This window comes from Microcaecilia unicolor, chromosome 12 (genome assembly GCF_901765095.1).
Source record: "Microcaecilia unicolor chromosome 12, aMicUni1.1, whole genome shotgun sequence".
Classification (NCBI taxonomy): domain Eukaryota; kingdom Metazoa; phylum Chordata; class Amphibia; order Gymnophiona; family Siphonopidae; genus Microcaecilia; species Microcaecilia unicolor.
In genome coordinates, this window is record NC_044042.1 from 62,780,341 (window position 1) to 62,797,746 (window position 17,406).

The 17,406-nt window shown below is 41.4% G+C and overlaps 1 protein-coding gene across 2 annotated transcripts in view; it reads right to left on the minus strand.

The window, feature by feature from the left end:
- Positions 1–8,681: 8,681 nt before the first annotated feature.
- Positions 8,682–17,406, minus strand: part of CDON (cell adhesion associated, oncogene regulated) — a 192,800-nt gene continuing 184,075 nt past the window's right edge. For both annotated transcript variants that reach the window (XM_030220695.1, XM_030220696.1), the window contains exons 18-19: positions 13,945–14,192; positions 8,682–9,041 (exon numbers count right to left, since the gene is read on the minus strand). In XM_030220695.1, coding sequence (XP_030076555.1) covers positions 8,869–9,041; positions 13,945–14,192 — 421 coding nt within the window. In that variant the 3' untranslated portion in view covers positions 8,682–8,868. The remainder of the gene's footprint in view (positions 9,042–13,944; positions 14,193–17,406) is intronic.

Sequence of the window (17,406 nt, forward strand, 5' to 3'; positions counted from 1 at the left end):
ATTTTAATAGTGTGCTAACAAGAGATGACATTCCCAGGCAGACAAGACAGGTTGAGGTTTCTGGTGTGCCTCTTTCTCACTTTTTATTCATCAGCACCAAGCAGATCAATGGAAAAACTCTCATTCAGGGTATGGCTATTGTATTAGGGAGTATATTTACCACCACTACTAGTACTTTTACTTATTTTAATAATTCTACAAGAGGTATGCTAATGTCAGCTTTCTTCTCTCCAGTTCTGCTATATCCTGATCATACAATAGATTCAAATGACTCAACAGGCCTTCAGCCTTCTTCTTCCGCTCTTTGTCACAAACTGTTTTCTTTCTTTATTTTTCAAGTGTATTTTATTAAAGTAGCACTGGCAGCCCTGGACACTGAAGCCTCCTTTCCTCAAAAAATTGGGTAAACAGCATGTACAAACACAGGGCCCATGGACCCACCTAATCTTCCCATTCCCATTTCTCTATAACATCAGCAAAATTCGCCCTTTCCTATCGGAGCACACCACCCGAACACTCGTCCACGCTCTCATTACCTCTCGCCTTGACTACTGCAACCCACTCCTCACTGGCCTCCCACTTAGCCATCTATCCCCCCTTCAATCCGTTCAGAACTCTGCTGCACGTCTTATCTTCCATCAGGACCAATATGCCCATATCACCCCTATCCTCAAGTCACTTCACTGGCTTCCGATCAGGTACCGCATACAGTTCAAGCTTCTCCTACTTACCTACAAATGCACTCGATCTGCAGCCCCTCATTACCTTTCTACCCTCATCTCCCCTTACGTTCCTACCCGAGACCTCCGCTCACAGGTCAAATCCCTCCTCAGTACTCTTCTCCACCACCGCCAACTCCAGGCTCCGCCCTTTCTGCCTCACCTCACCCTACGCTTGGAATAAACTCCCCGAGTCCATACGTCAAGCCCCCTCCCTACCCATCTTCAAATCCTTGCTCAAAGCCCATCTCTTCAATGTCGCATTTGGCACCTAAACATTTTACCTCTATTCAGGAAATGTAGACTGCCCCAACTTGACATTTTGTCCTTTAGATTGTAAGCTCCTTTGAGCAGGGACTGTCCTTCTTTGTTAAACTGTACAGCGCTGCGTAACCCTAGTAGCGCTCTAGAAATGTTAAGTAGTAGTAGTAGTAGTCCTGGTGTAATACTGCAAAGCCAATTTGGTTTTACATTTATGACCAATTCTCCAGTTGATGGGTCTGAGAGTGAACCCTGAGGTGGGTACAAAACAATTAGTTAGTTGGTTGTCTGTGGCCAAACACTTACAGTCTCCTCCATAATTATCTACCCATGTTGACAGAACAAAGATAAGAAGTAAAATGATGACAAAAAGTTTCAAACTTGCTCACAGTTCTGATGTCCTTTGGTCTCTCCTGCATCTCTCATAGGGGTTTCTCCTTCTGGACAGGGCTCTGTCCCCTATTTAGCTTCTCTGCTCCATTAAAAGTGTCTCTTAGTCCATAGAGGCCTCTAGCAGTAGGGATGGGCAGTCATTAATAATGACAGAAGAAATGTCAAACGACATTTCCTCTACCATTTCCTGTTGTCAAATGAAAACCGGGCAGTGTTTTGTTTGCCATCAACAGGAGGCTGCCTGTGCCATGAATGGTAGCCCCAATGTGGCCAAGATCCTGCACATGCCCCCCTCCTTCTAATCCAGGCTCCACCTGCCACCCCCCCCCCCCCCAACTCCCTGTAGGCCTCCCAGGCCTATCTGAATATTCATAGGAGTGATGATTATTCACTTCTGCCCATGGCCGCACCACATTCAATATGCCCTCACATCAGTTTGTTCTTGTCACTTGGTTTCATTAACTTTCTTCACTTTTCTCCATTGTTCTTTTTTCGCTTTTCTAAGCCTACACTTTTCTTTTGTGTCCAGGCTCACTACCCAGCAGACTAGAACAAGGCTAGAATCCATTCATGGAGTTATAATTCTCATACCCCGTAATGTCACCACACTCATACCTTTACTCACAGAAAATGTATACCAAATGCCTTCCTGCTATTATATATTGCCCCTTTTAGTTCCCGTTGTTTCCTTCCAATGTTTCACTGCTCTTTCCATTGTTATATTCCTTAATGTTACTTTGACTTTGTCTCACATAACTCCTCACAATGTATTCTATAACCAAGTTGTAACAAATTGTATTTCTATTACTCACAACTTATTGTAAGCCACACTGAGCCCGCAAAAAGGTGGGAAAATGTGGGATACAAATGCAATAAATAAATAAATAAATTAAATAAATAATTCAAGCGCATGTGAGGCATTTTTTCAGTCATTCTAGTGACATTTTGGTGGTTCCCACACCTTTGTAGTTAGCAGTAAGTTCTTCTTATCTTTTACACTATATTTGTTTGTCAGCCCAGAGGTAAATTGTTGTTGGGTTTTTTTTTTTTACTTTAGGAGCTCATATTTTTTGTTTTTCTATATTACTGTAATTGACAAATGTTGTTCTTCTTTTTTTGCATGTTAATTGACACACGTTATTCTATATTTTTGCCACACTCTCTCTCTCTCTCCAACATTTGGACTTTGCAAGGTTTATTTTCCCAGTAACTTGAGTCCTAACTTTCAGGCCCTTTTACAAAGGCATGTAAGGGCCTATGCACGTCCAGCACAAGCCATATCGGCATTACCGCTGGCTACTGCATGGCTGAGCGGTAATTCTGAATTTGGTACATGCCAAATCACGTGGTAGAAAATATTTTCCATTTTCTACCTCATGGTGCTTACCTGGCGGTAAATGGCAGTGTGCGTGTGCTGCATGCCTACCACCTGGGTAGTGTGTGAGACCTTACCGCTAAGTCAATGGGTGGTGGTAAGGTCTTAGGCCAAAAATGAACGTGCGCTGCTTATTTTGCCACACGTCCAATTTTTCGGCCCCTTAAAAAAAGGCCTTTTTTCTAGGGTGTGGCAAAAAATGATCCAGTGAGCGCCCAAAAGACGCGCTCGCACTTCCAGAGGCCACTTTTTGCAAAGGCTTAGTAAAAGGGCCCTTTTTGTCTATTAAGATTGTGATTTTAGAATCATGCATTCTTTAAACCCTCTTTTTGCTCACCTTATTTATTAAGATTTCTCTTATAGCACTACATAACATCTCAGACTAGCGACAATCCATGCTATTAACATAAGTTCTATTTTTTGGGGCTATTATATTGTTAATTGCACATTTTAGTGGTTTTATTATTATGCTGGTATCTTCTTTTGTTTAGTTAGGGGTCCTTTTACTAAGCAGCAGCAAAAGGGGGTGTCAGCACATGTTTTGATGCGTGCTGAGGCCCTCTTTTACCGCAGCAGGTAAAAGGTTTTTTTTTTTTTTAAAGAAATAGCTGTGCAGCAAGTGAAACACTTGCTGTGTGGCCATTTTTTTTTTTGGGGGGGGGGGGGGAGCACTTACCAGCACCCATTGAGGTTGCAGTAAGGGCTCCTGTACTAACCCTGCGGTAACTGCGAGCTGCATTGCATTGTGGGTGGCTAGAGTGTTCCGTACATGGCAAGTTTGGATGAGTGCCAGACTGAAGTAGATGTTTAAAAAAAAATTCTTTAAGGCTTGTTCAGATTTTAGTGGGATTAACCTCTAATTTTAAACTCCTTCTAGGAAATGTGGGGTTTTACTAGATGGGTAGTTACTGAAACATACTAACCAGCACTTGCAGTGATGGTTTTTATGTTTTCTTGTGGAGACAAAGACCAATTCTTGCAGCTGGTCTTCCACTCTATCTGCTTTGTGACTAAACAATGAGACAGTTTATCAGGCACTTAGACTCCTGAAGCAGACAATTGTTTGCTGAAACATGGGATCATGTTGAGTCTATTGTATCTGTTTTCCTTGGAAATAAAGACTTTGACTGTGTTTAATGCATTTTTTACCCTCTGGGATTAAAGATTGATCCCACTTGTGCCTGGTTGACCTATGTCCCTTCCCTATTTTGCTGGTTAGCATTTTTCTCTGTAGGGAATCCTTCCTTGTTGTCAGGTGTTAGTTTAGCTTAGCTAAAATTGGGTGGCGGAGCAGGTGGGGGGAAGAGGGGTTGGTGGTTCGGAGGCGAGAATAGGGGAGGGCAGACTTGTATGGTCTGTGCCAGAGCCGGTGATGGGAGGCGGGACAGGTGGTTGGGAGGCGGGAAAAACTGCTGGGCAGACTTGTACAGTCTGGGCCCTGGGAGAGACAGGTGCAAATCAAGGTAAGGTATACACATGAGTTTGTCTTGGGCAGACTGGATGGACCATGTAGGTCTTTTTCTGCCGTCATCTACTATGTTACTATGTAAAATATCACATTATTCCACTGTTTATCACAGTGCTAAATTTTCTGTCAGGAAGGTCCACTTGTTTTATTATTATTAACATTTGTATAGTGCTACCAGACGCACGCAGCGCTGAACACCTGACACAGAGAGACAGTCCCTGCTTGATAGAGCTTACAATCTAAAAATACGTGAGTTGACATTGAAAAATTATAAGAAAAAAGATTCTCTTATTAGTTATCTTTTCTTTTTGTGTTCTTCTTGAGGAGATATTAAAGCTTAAATCTTCAGAAAATTACTCAAGCCATCCAGTCTTCATGGTACCAAGCAAATCTGTGTTGGTCATCATCGTAACTCCTCAAAGTGATGCATGTAAGGCATGAATATGGCATGATTGGCTGAAAAGTTGATTCAGTCAAGGCAGTTTTTAAAAACAGGGTACAGTTACAAAGGATGCATATCTCTTTTATTACAAAAAAAGTGGGCAAACCATAGGAAAAATTACACAATGGCAAGAGGAGGAAGGAGAAGGAATAAACTCCAAAGATGAAGAAAAACCAAGGAAGCTGATATTTTCACAAAACCTAGTCAGTACCACGGTTTCAAATGGACTCTAGATCATCGCCAGCACTGCCCCCATTTTTTATTTGATTTAATAAAGTGAATAAAATAAATAAATGATTACTTTGTAGGTGCATCATTATTTCAATAATTAAAAAATTCACTCATGAGCTGGGGAAGGCCAATGGAATCATCTTCAGAATTTTCTTAACGAACTTACTGACTGGCCATGAACATTTTAGCATTTCCTGGCTGGAAGGCACAAGTTATCAGCCAAGAATATGATTTAAGCTGCACCCTTTAGTAGCAAGCGTGGAGGTCTCCACAAGATGGCTGGATGGGGAAAGAAAGCAATCAAGCCAATATATTTAAACAAAACACTTGAAAAATAGTTTTTCTATATAAATCATATAGAATAAAAGGGCAAAACTCATAGGGGTCTTTTTACAAAGGCGAGCTGAAAAATGGCTTGCGGTAGTGTAGGCACGGTTTTTGGGCGCACGCTGATCCATTTTTCAGCGCGCCAGTGAAAAATGCCTTTTTTTTGTCAAAAATGGACGTGCGGCAAAATCAAAATTGCCATGTGTCCATTTTGGGTCTGAGACTTTTATTGCCAGCCATTGACCAGGTGGTAATGACCTGTGCGCATCCGTTACACGCGTCTGAATATAAAAAATAGTTTTCAGATGCGCATATTGGACCCGTGCCAAAAATGAAATTCCCGTAAGAGCCACGCAGTAGTCAGGCGGTAACTCCACTTTGGCGTGCACAGACGCTTACGCAGCTTAGTAAAAGGATCCCTTAGGGACCCTTTTACTACGCTGCGCTAAAATGTGGCCAGCGCTAACCCCAGCGTGGGCCTGTCTCATGCACTTAGGTCACTTTTAGCATGGCAGTAAAATGGTCCCATTTTCCATATTAATGGCAATGTGCTAATTTCCCCGTTAGCGCAAGACCCTAACGCCACCTATTTTCTAGGCAGTAATGGCTCACACACTAACCACGCACTAATCAATTAGCATACAGCAATGAAGCTTAACTGATTAGTGCAATATCCGCCTACTCTCTGCCCCCCCCCAGTGCTAAGAAATAAAATTTATTTTTTAGGACGTGGGAAGAATGCGCTGGTCCTATAACTACCGTGGGATGCAGAAATGGGAGGGTCATGGGCGTTTCGGGGCAGAGCATGGGTGTGGATTCCAGTTGCGAGCACAATTATAGAATAAGGGGGTTTCGCGTGTAAATTTAGACATGGGCATTTGCACCACAGTGTCGTTGGTGTAAATGGACACGCCTAAATTCCTGCTAAAATTTTATATAAAAAACATTTATTTGGAACGCTTGACTTACCATATAAACTATTGTGCAAGTTCATAACTGTATTACTTGCAATTGTAGCACAAAAAAAAGAACACAAAGATTAGCCCCCACCCCCGGACTACCTTACATTCCTTGGTGGTTTAATGGTGTAGTCAGAGCAGGAGCAATGTCCCAGTCATGAGACCAGAGTCAGAATGGGTAGGGTTAAAAGGGGGATCACTCCTGCCCCAACTACACCCCTAGACCACCAGGGAATATAAGATAGGCGTGCCTATGGGTGGGGGGTGGAGGCACCCTTTGGTTTGGGAGGAAGGGCAATTCCTGGATTTTTTTTTTTTGGGGGGGGAAGAGGAGATGGAGGGAGGGAGAGAGCACATAATTTAGCTTCCACTGAACACACATGGTCCTTTTCGTCTGATACCGAAAAAAATAGCTGAAAATTAAAATAACCTTTCAGCTGAAACTGGGCAGAAAAAGTATTCTGGTCCAGTTTTAGCACTATAACCAAAACCAACACTGAAATTTGGTCAGCCTTTAAAAGCAAGTACTAACATCTTGCAATAATCAAGTGTGGACCATGTTCTGAAGGCTGATTTGTGTACGACTCCAGTAAGGTTTATAACTGATATAAACGGATATAAATTCTTTAATGTGCACATGGCCTTTTGCATAAAAACAGAATGCTATTGAAAATGCTGAAGACAATGTATAATAGTAAGGATATTTTTGATATATGACACAAGTAGAGGCAACATAATCTTTAGCCAATATTTCCAGTGGTTTTCTTGTTAGTTTTGTAGGTTGCAAAACTTTTTAAATCATATAATTTAGGGTATGGGTACGAGTTAGAAATATCAATGACTCTACTGTTGCGGACTTTGTCTGATATCCCCTAAAACAGTTCACACTGAGCAAAACATGGCACATGCTGGGAACAGCTCTTCTTTTGGTAGAAATAGATCATTTTTAACATGTATGTGTATGCATCACTGTATGATGTACTGATATGTGTCAGTAAAGTTTATTTACCCATTATTAATATCTTTTTGATGTATAGGTATACAAACTTCTAATAAATAGTCAGTATAAAGACAGTTAACTAGTTTGGTCGTTACCCTTTCAAATAATTTATGAAAGTTCTACAGGGCCGAAGAGCCTCCCATTTTCACTTGTTTCCATGACAGCAGATTTTTCTTATGAGAGAAAATCTCACTTAGGGCCTTAATTTCAATAAAGAGAAAACACAGTAAGATAACAGGGCATTTTCAAGCTGTCTGCATTGGAACAAATTCTATGTTTCCTTTTTATCTGTGGCCTTTATATCAGCTGTCAAAGAGAAAATATGCACATATTTTCCATTTGATAATTACCACAGGGACAAGGTATGTAGTGTGGATAACAGTTTTGCTGGAAAAGTACCCATGTATGTTTGAAAACGATTTTCTTCCCTAACTATGCATCCACGAATGCTGACTCTCAATACAGCTAAAGGTCCACGTTCTGTGGATTTTTGCTGCATTAAGGGAAGTCAATTTTCAGACAGTTTATTAACATGAGTAAAACACTTTACCAGGTAAACAGCTTAAAAAAAACTGCTCTCATAGGGACCTACCTTATTATGCCACTTTTTGTCAAGTAAAGAATCTAATTTTCTTTATCCCGCTGATACATCTAAAGCACACATGCAATCACCTCTAGGATGGATGCCCAAGCACATTACATAATGGGGTTGTAAGGGCAGAGAAGGAGGAAAGAATAAGGTGACTATTAGCCTAGCAAGCTTTCTGTGGCAGCCACTTCATTATTGCAACCATAGAAAGCGTGCAATCCAGAGAGGCAGGGGCTGATAATGTTTCACTGTACAGCCTGCTGAGATCATGACTCCCAAATGTAGGTTTTGTGACCCCATTTGGGGTCAAGACCCATAGTTTGGGAAGCACTGCCATAGGGAGATAAAGTGACTTGTACCAAGGTCACACAGAATATCAGTGGCAAAGGTGGACATCAGAACCGTGGCATGGGCCTCACTGCAGATGGTCATGCAGAGTTGAAGGCAGGTCTTGCCTATAACAATAAAAATACTCAGAAGTGACTCAAACAAGATTTTAAAGGAAGAAGATCTCTGAGGGTATAATGATGTATTTAGATTCTAGGGGAAAGTGCTGATTCAGTTAATTTTGGGTCAGGATGGAATACATTTATTCCACTGTTGCAGGTCTGGCTACAGATACCCAGGGTTGTTGTTGGTCTTTCCACAGGATACCATGTAGAGACAGTTCATTCAGGCAATCAGAAAAGGTTGGACTCAATTGGCCTTTGGGTTTTCTTTCAACCCAATCAACCTCATAACTAAGACCTACACTTTGCAGGTGCTTGTGTCCGAGAGCTTTTAAGCGCTCCGTAGAAGTGCTTCTCATGCAGGCAACACGATCAAAATATCCCCGATGGTCCTTTATATCATTCCAAAACGTTAACAAGCTGATTCCATATTCACTGGAAAACAGTCCTACATCTCTCCTAACAGGGAATTGTCCACGGCATAAATAATATTTTTTTTTAAAAGGCAAACGGATTTCAAAGATACATTCATATGACACGTCTATTACAAAAAATAAATAGTGACTCTCTGCTTTGTTTTAATACCCATTTTTCCTTAGTCCTTTTCAGCGACTGTGTTGTGCAGTTACTGGTTTAATGTCAGGAGATCAGAACCTCAGGTTTCCTGTGCTTGGAGCGGTTGAAGCTCCCTGGGGCAAGGGCTGTCCAAAGTGCTGCCTGAAGAAGTCTGTGCCATCTGTTCATTATAATCTTTTGAGGCAGGCTGTAGAATGAAAGGAGCCCAGTTCAAGATGTGGTGATCTCTTCCCAAACAGTCACAATCCTCACCTACAAAACAATTACACATAAGATCAGACACACCGGGTTACAGCACAGAGATTCCTCATCATGGGTGCTGAGAGGATGAAAGCTATAAGAACATAAGTGTTGCCATACCGGGACAGACCAAAGGTCCATCAAGCCCAGTACTTTGTTTCCACCAGTGGCCAATCCAGGTCACAAGTACCTGGCAAGATCCCAGAACAGTAAAACAGATTTTATGCTGCTTATCCTAGAAAAGGTTTGGATAGCTTCCTAAAAGAAAAGTCCATAAGCCATTATTAAAATAGACATGGGGAAAATCCACTGCTTATTTCTAGGATAAGCAGTATAAAATGTATTGTACTGTTTTGGGATTTTGCCAGTTACTTGTAACCTGGATTGGCCACTGTTGGAAACAGGAATCTGGGCTTGATGGACCTTTGGTCTGTCCCAGTATGGCAACATTTATAAACTTATGTACTTAATAAGCAGTGGATTTTCCCAAGTCCATCTTAATAATGCCTTATGAACTTTTCTTTTAGGAAACTTTCCAAACCTTTTTTAAGCCCTGCTATGCTAACTACTTTCACCAAATTCTCTGGCAACGAATTCCAGAGTCTAATTACTCATTGAGTGAAGAAATATTTTCTCCAGTTTGTTTTAAATTTACTACTTAGGAGCTTCATTGCGTGTCTCCTAGCCCTAGTATTTTTGGAAAGAGTAAACAAGCAATTCACATCTACCCATTCCACTCCACTCTACAATAAAATAGGTGCTAACCTTTATGCACTGATTGTGCACATAAAAGTTTAGAATACTGGCATATATGCGCGTATATGTGTACATAGGTGAGTAAATGCATGTTTTACAGGTAGGTATATGCATGGACGGAAGTTTGTGCAGAGATGAGCGGAACTTACATTTACACAAATAACTTACAAAATACTATCATGCGTGTACCTCTGCCAGTTTGGCACAAATACTTGCACCAGCTCTATGGCAGGAATAAAGGCTTGCACCTAACTGCATATGCACATAGATACCTGGCTATGCTAATATTCTCTAAACCAGGGGTGGGAAACCTTGGTCCTCAAGGGCTGTGACCCAGTCAGGTTTTCAGGATTATGTCAATTAATATGCATGATATCTATATGCATACAATGGAGGCAATGTATGCAAATGAATATTCATTGGGAAAATCCTGAAAACCTGAGGGGTTTGCAGTCATTGGGGACTGAGGTTGCCCCGCCCCTGCTGTAAAAGAAAATAGGTGCCAATTTTCTGTTATAGAGTACAGTCCTATTCGATGCATTGTTGTAGAATTATCCCCAATCTGACTACCTGACAGCAGGGATCATGGTAACATAGTAAGTGATGGCAGATATGGACCTGAATGGTCCATTCAGTCTGCCCAACAGTCACATTCATTATCAATTCAAGATTAAATCAACAATGAACGTTGACATTTACTTGATCATGGTCTTTCTTTGGTGCTTCTGGGACACTCGCACCCAACTCTGTCCTTATGTTTCAACTACTGGAGTTGCCGTCAAAGCCCACTCCAGCCTATCCTTATCCGTCTTGTCATTTGCGGGACACAGACTGTAAAAGTCTACCTGGCACTGTCTTTGCATTCCAAATTACTGGAGTTTCCGTCAAAGCTCTCTCCAGTTCTGTGTTGTCCTTACCCCTGTTGCCACGTAATACTGAAGCACAGGTATGAAAACAGAGTGCAACAACTGTGCACAATCCAGTCATTTTTGTGTCCATTTAGTGGTGGATTAAGACTCATTGAGGTCCCTAGGCATCGTGACTTTGGAGACCTTTCCTCGTGCCGCCACGTATATAATATGAATGTAAGTAAACTTGTACTGTGCATCATCCAGCAGCGGCCAGGGCTTTCATGAGCAGAAGCCAAGTGTGTAACAAATTAAGTGTGCGGACCAAATGAACTGCAACAGTTAAGTCAGATTTGAGCGACTGGGCACCATTCCTGCCCAAGGACCCCCTGGACAACCAATGAGCTTGTAGGCAACCCTTTTAGGGATCTTTCACATTTTTCCCCCATTTATTTAGTCTTATATCCCACATTATCCAAATCAAAATTTGGTTCAATGTGGCTTATAGTGTAACAAAGACCAGTTAACATGACTTACATTGTCATGTAAATGTGATGGGTGGGGGTAGTTGCTGGTATCATGGGGAGCCTGGGGGGGGGGGGGGGGTGGGAGGAGGGCTGGCCCGACCCAGGAGCATCAGGCTGTGGCTTTGCGGCCCAATCTCCTGAGAGGTGAAATAACCCCAGCAAAAAGCTGAGGTTATTTTACCATGATTTTACGGCCCTAATGAGACTTGCAGTGTTTCATCGCAAGTCGCATTAGGGTATTTTCATAGTAATGAGATGTGCATGTTTTGCATCTCATTACTATTTAACCCATGGTGACTTAACTATCGCCGCAGGAAATTAAGGAGGTCTTAAGGCGCGCTCACGTTTTTAGCACACTCTAAAAATAGGTGCGTGCTAAATGTTAGAGACGCCAATGTATTCCTATGGGCATTTCTAACGTTTAGCACGTACCTATTTTTAGCGTGCACGAAAAACATGAACGCACCTTAGTAAAAGACCCCCTTAGTAGGGTTGCGTTAGAGCCCTTTAAGTCACGTTAAGGGGCTTATAAAGTGATTTAAAACCCTAATGTGGCTTGATAACTTCCTTCCTAAATTACTACATGAGACATAATTATTGTAGCTTCAATATTGCTCCAAGCTATTTTGGAGAAAATTTCTATTGAAAAACATACATACTCTAAGCCAGCCTGGTGGCTGACTGATGGTTCTATGGTACCTACTACAGGGGAGATCTTGGTTTGATTCCTAAAACTGACCTGTTCTCCGACTGCCTGGGGATACTGAACAGGCAGCATTCTCGGAATAGGCTGGGTTGCCAACTGGCACCAGTTCTGCAGAACAGAATGATCCACTAAGTAGACAGATTTGCAGTCTGACTTTTCTTGGGGGAATAAGAACCACAAGGAGGTGAAACCAGAACTGGATTAACTTGACTGAAGCTAGCTGGCCGCTCTGAGGCCAATGTTCATCGGCATGCATGGGAATTATACATGGAAATAGCTGCTTTAAATGCTGTTATTTTCATGCATAACTGCGGTGGGATGCCCAGATTCAAAGGGGACATGTTTTGGAGGTGGTTTAGGCATTCCAAAAAAAATTATACATTGTATATTTTAAAAACATTTCCCTGTTGGCTTTTGAACCTCCCCCATGGCATGCATCAGCTATAACAACATGCTCGTTTCAGCCAGGGCTTTAGAAAAGTAAAGGAGAGGCAATTCTGGCCAATTAAATGACCTTTAAATTGTAAACAATAGCTTTTAGGAGCTTGGCGGTCTTAGACGTGTAATTTTCTGAAATACAACTCCTACATAAGAAGTGACAACTGGCATTTAGAGATGCAAGTGCTGGTGCTTGGAGGTAGAAGGGATTTTAATTTAGCTCACAGCTTTTTTCATTTGCAGCTTAAGGTAAATTACATTCAGGTACAGTTGATATTTCTCTGTCCCTGGAGGGCTCACATTCTATGTCTATATCCAAGGCAATGGAAGGTTAAGTGACTTCCCAGGATCACAAGAAGTACCAGTGGAATTTGAACTCTCACTTCCCTAGATCTTAAGCCAGCACTCTAACCATTAGACTCCTCCTCCGCTCTTTTTGTAAATGTGTCGTTTTAAAGAACGGTTACTCCTGTAGCACATACAGAAGCCCTTTAACTAACCGCTCTGGAACTCTTTGCTGGAGGATGTGGTAACAGCGGTTAGCGTATCTGGGTTTAAAAAATGTTTGGACAAATTCCTGGAGGAAAAGTCCATAGTCTGCTATTGAGACAGACATGGGAAGCAACTGCTTGCCCTGGGATTTGTAGAATGGAGTGTTGCCACGATTTGGGTTTCTGCCAGGTACTTGTGACCTGGCTTGGCCACTGTTTGGAAAACAGGATACTGGGCTAGATGGACCATTGGTCTGACCCCGTATGACTACTCTTATATTCTTCTGTACTGCCAGTGTACCACAAAGCGAATCAGCCTTACTGCTGGGCTTGCCCAGGAGCCCAGTGGGTCTGCCACTCGCGCTAGAAAATAGGTTTATTTTCTAGCACTGCTGGGCAGGGAGCAGGCGTGCCTGGTAGTAATTGGGCAGCGCTGAGAACTACCCGATTACCATCAGAGCCCTCACTGTCTCCTAAAAGGTTGCCTTGGTGCACAGCAATCTCATGCACTGACATCACCGCAGGCCATTTTTTTTTTACTGCCGCTTAGTAAAAGGGCCCCACAGAGACGTACCTATAGCCCTATATGTATTTTACAAAAGGCTATGTGTCCTGACTTGGATGCTGCATTTCTGACCCCTACGGAACAGGGCACTGGCCCTGGAATGCCCTACATCCTGCTCCTTTTTTGAGCACATAACTTTAAGTATATAACCATTTATATGTTCAACTCCCTGGGAATTATTTTTTAAAAGCACTTACATGTTCAGCTCTGCTGCCGACAACATAAAGGCCTTTAAATATCTACCTGTCTAAGAGTATGGGAAGAGTTCCAGCCATACACAACAGCAGCTTCTAATAGCCGGACTCAGGGAGCAGGCACAACCAGACACTGGAATGAACTGCAGTCCGTGGCCCCTTGCTTAAGGTTGTTTCAATACAAATGGAGGGAAAGCATGAGTATCTGTAAATGAAGGCTCACGGTTTTGAAACCTCATTAAAAGCCACGTCTTATTTACCTGAACATCCAAATCAGCACAAGAGAAAAATGACAAACCAGAATAAATAAATGCATGCATATTCTTTGGGTCTTTATTACACAACAAGCCACTTTGCTCTCTGGTTAGTGAAATTTTAATTCAAACATACCTTCCGTACAATTTGCATTGACCTGGTTCAGGCTCTCCAGGCAGCAAGAATGCTGGGAGGGTGGCCGGTGGGGGTCCTCTTTGTCTGTGAGTTCGTCCTTTGTCTCAGAGTTGAACTCAGGGATGGTAGAAGCCGGGCATGCAGATATCATTCTGTGGGCCAGTGGTTTCATTTCCAGACTGTCCTGGTGAAAAGGTGCCACTGGCAAAGCACTGCCCTCAAACATGTTGCTCATCTTTGGGAAACACCTACATAGAAAGCCAAAGAAGCAAAATTCATGTGTGAGATCCAATCTATAATATATTATCTGATATTATGAAATGCTCTTAGGCCTCTGTTTATTAAACCATGTTAGGTGTTTAACATGGAATTTAACATGTGTTAATTGCTAATGTGATGCCCAAAAAATAGTTTACCTTGCTGTGTTAACAGCGAACGTTCAATGCCTATTTAAGCTCTTTCATGTTCGGGAGTAGAGAAAGGGTGTGGAAGAGACTACGTTTTGAAGCTAATGTTGGCGTTCTTAATATGTATTAACTGCTAATGTGCAGATAACATAGAACAGTTAACTATTCTTCCACTCAGTAGCCTAAACTGAGGCACACAGGGCCAGATTCAGTAAATGGCACTCAAGTTGGGCGCGTAACCCCGGTATTTATGTATTTATAACATTCCTAACCCATCCATGCCCCTCCCATGGCCACTAGATTTTAGCAGGCATCTGTCCTTGCACTCAAATTTGGGCATGGGAATCTGCTCTAAACGCTATTCTATAAAGGTTGCTTACCCCCGGATTCTATGTAGCGTGACTTAAGTTACATGCACAAATACAGTCATAATCTGTATTTGCACACGCATTCTCTACCGGAGACGGCAAATGCCTCTACTGTATTATGTAAGCCACACTGAGCCTGCAAATAAGTGGGAAAATGTGGGATTCAAATGTAACAAATAAATAAATAAACTTATTTGGTTAACAAGCCAATCAGTGCTGATAATTGCCAATTAAGCAATTATTGACAATTAACAAGCAATTATTGGCAATAATTAGAAATTACACGTATAACTACGCATATTCTATAATGTGATGTGCTCAAATTCTAAGTCGCATAGTTGAAAAGGAGGTGTGATCATGGCTGTGGAATGGGCAGGTCATGGGCGTTTCAAAAATCTATGTGCGTTATTATACAATACACCAGGTCCGCATGTAATTTAGGCATCTGCATTTACACCAAGTAAAATGTGGCATCGACAGGTGCTCAGTTTATTCTATAAACTGCACTGAAATATAGGCTTATTCTATAAAGTACACCTAAATTAAGGTGTACTTTATAGAATACGCTTAGCCTTTTTAAATTTTGGCACCAATTTTTTAGGCGTGATATATAGACTCTAGCCCTTAGTACTAAGTGATCTTTATAGAACTGGCGCTTAACACAGATCTTAAAATAAAACAAATTGCGTGGACAAAAAAAAAAATACACCACAATAGGGGGCCCCTTTACTAAGCTGTGCTAAAAAATGGTCTACACTCTTACTAGCATGTGGGTTTCCCGCGCACTGAGGACGCTTTTAGCGCAGCAGTAAAATGGCCACATTTTCAATTTCCCCCATTAAGGGCCAAGTGTTAATTGCTCAATTAGCATGTGGCCATTAGTGTGCGAGCCCTTTCCGACACCTATTTACTAGGCAGTAAGGGCTCCTGCGCTAACCATGTGCTAATTGGTTAGTGCGCGGCGATGCAGCTGTGTTAACTGATTAGTGCTGGGCAGGCCTACTCTCCACTCCCAAAGCTAAAAAATATTTTCTATTTTTCAGTGTGTGGGTAGCGTGCGCCAAACACACCTGTTGACCTCACAGTAGTGGATTTTAACCGGCGTTAGGCGCATGTTTCTTACCGCAGCTTAGTAAAAAGACCCTTAGATGAATTACAGTTGGAGAAATGACTGATTGGTTAATTTTTATACATCTTAGATGTATAAATCAGAGTTTTATACATCTTGGATATATAAAACTCTGATTTTTATTGCAACATGAAATGACTACAAATATAAAAATGATTGTATCTTTGCAAAATAAGGGCCTCTTTTATCAAGCCGCACTAGCGGTCCCACGCGGCAATGCTGATGGAGTCCATTCAAACCGAACGGGCTTTGTTGGCATTACTGCACTAGGAGCCGCCAGTGTGGCTTGATAAAAGAGGCCCTTACTACACTAATGGCTATCTTCATGGCCTTTTCATTTTATACAATTATGAAATTTATAAATTTATTTTTATAATTTTATTTTGAGATGATTAATATATTTTGAAAAATAAACAGAATATTTATTCAATACACTTTGATATGTATTTTTAAACATTTTTCTTTGCAGTAGAATTTATCTTTGGATGTTCTGCGGTATCTCTATCTATACGTATGTTTAGCAAGTTTATTACATATTATTTGGTTTTGTTTTTTTTACATTTTTTATATATTTATTTTCTTCTTTTGTAGTTTCATGTATAGACCCCTAACACAGGCAGGCAAATTTAATCACTTTACTTGTCGTTCTGATTTCCAGATTATTTATATATACATTAAATAGCACCAGTCCCAGTACAGATCCCTGTGGCACTCCACTATTCACTCTCCTCCAGTGAGAGAAATGGCCATTTAACCTTACCCTCTGTTTTCTGTCCAATAACCAGTTCCTAATCCTATCCCATTACACTTTAATTTTCTCAGGAGTCTATCATGAGGAACTTTGTCAAAAGCTTTCTGAAAATCTAGAAACACTACATCAACTGGCTCACCTTTATCAACATGTTTATTCACACCTTCAAAGAAATGAAGCAAATTGGTGAGGCAAGACTTCCTTTGGCAGAACCAAGCTGACTCTGTCCCATTAAACCATGTTTATTTATGTGTTCTGTAATTTTATTCTTTATAATAGTCTCCACTATTTTACTCAGCACTGACGTCAGTCAGGCTTGCCGGTCTTTGCAATCAGATTTAGATGCAATTACTCACCTTTTCCAAATCTGAGCTCAAGGTGCATTACAATCTGGTAAACAAGTTTTTTCCCTGTCCTGAACTTGCTCTTTCCTATCTACAATCGGAGCTGCTTACCTACTTTTGTGACCTGCTTCAGTTTGTCCACAAAGTAAGTGGTATATTAAATAATAATAAATGATACCTTAGACAATGGAAGGTAAAGTGATTTTGCCCAAGATCAGAAGCAGCATCAATAACAGGGGCAGGATTTGAACCCTGGCTTCCCTGCTTTTCTAACCAGTAGGCTACGCCTCCATTCGAAGGGGGCTAAAGAAGACCCAAATTACATTCAAATAAATAATTTCAAAGTACTGCTCTTTCAAATCAACAGAAACCCAGAAGCAGAAGGGGCTATTTATACACAGAAGGATACAGATACATAAATACAGAGAAAAGGAAACTTATCTCCTCTTACATTCTTCAGAGC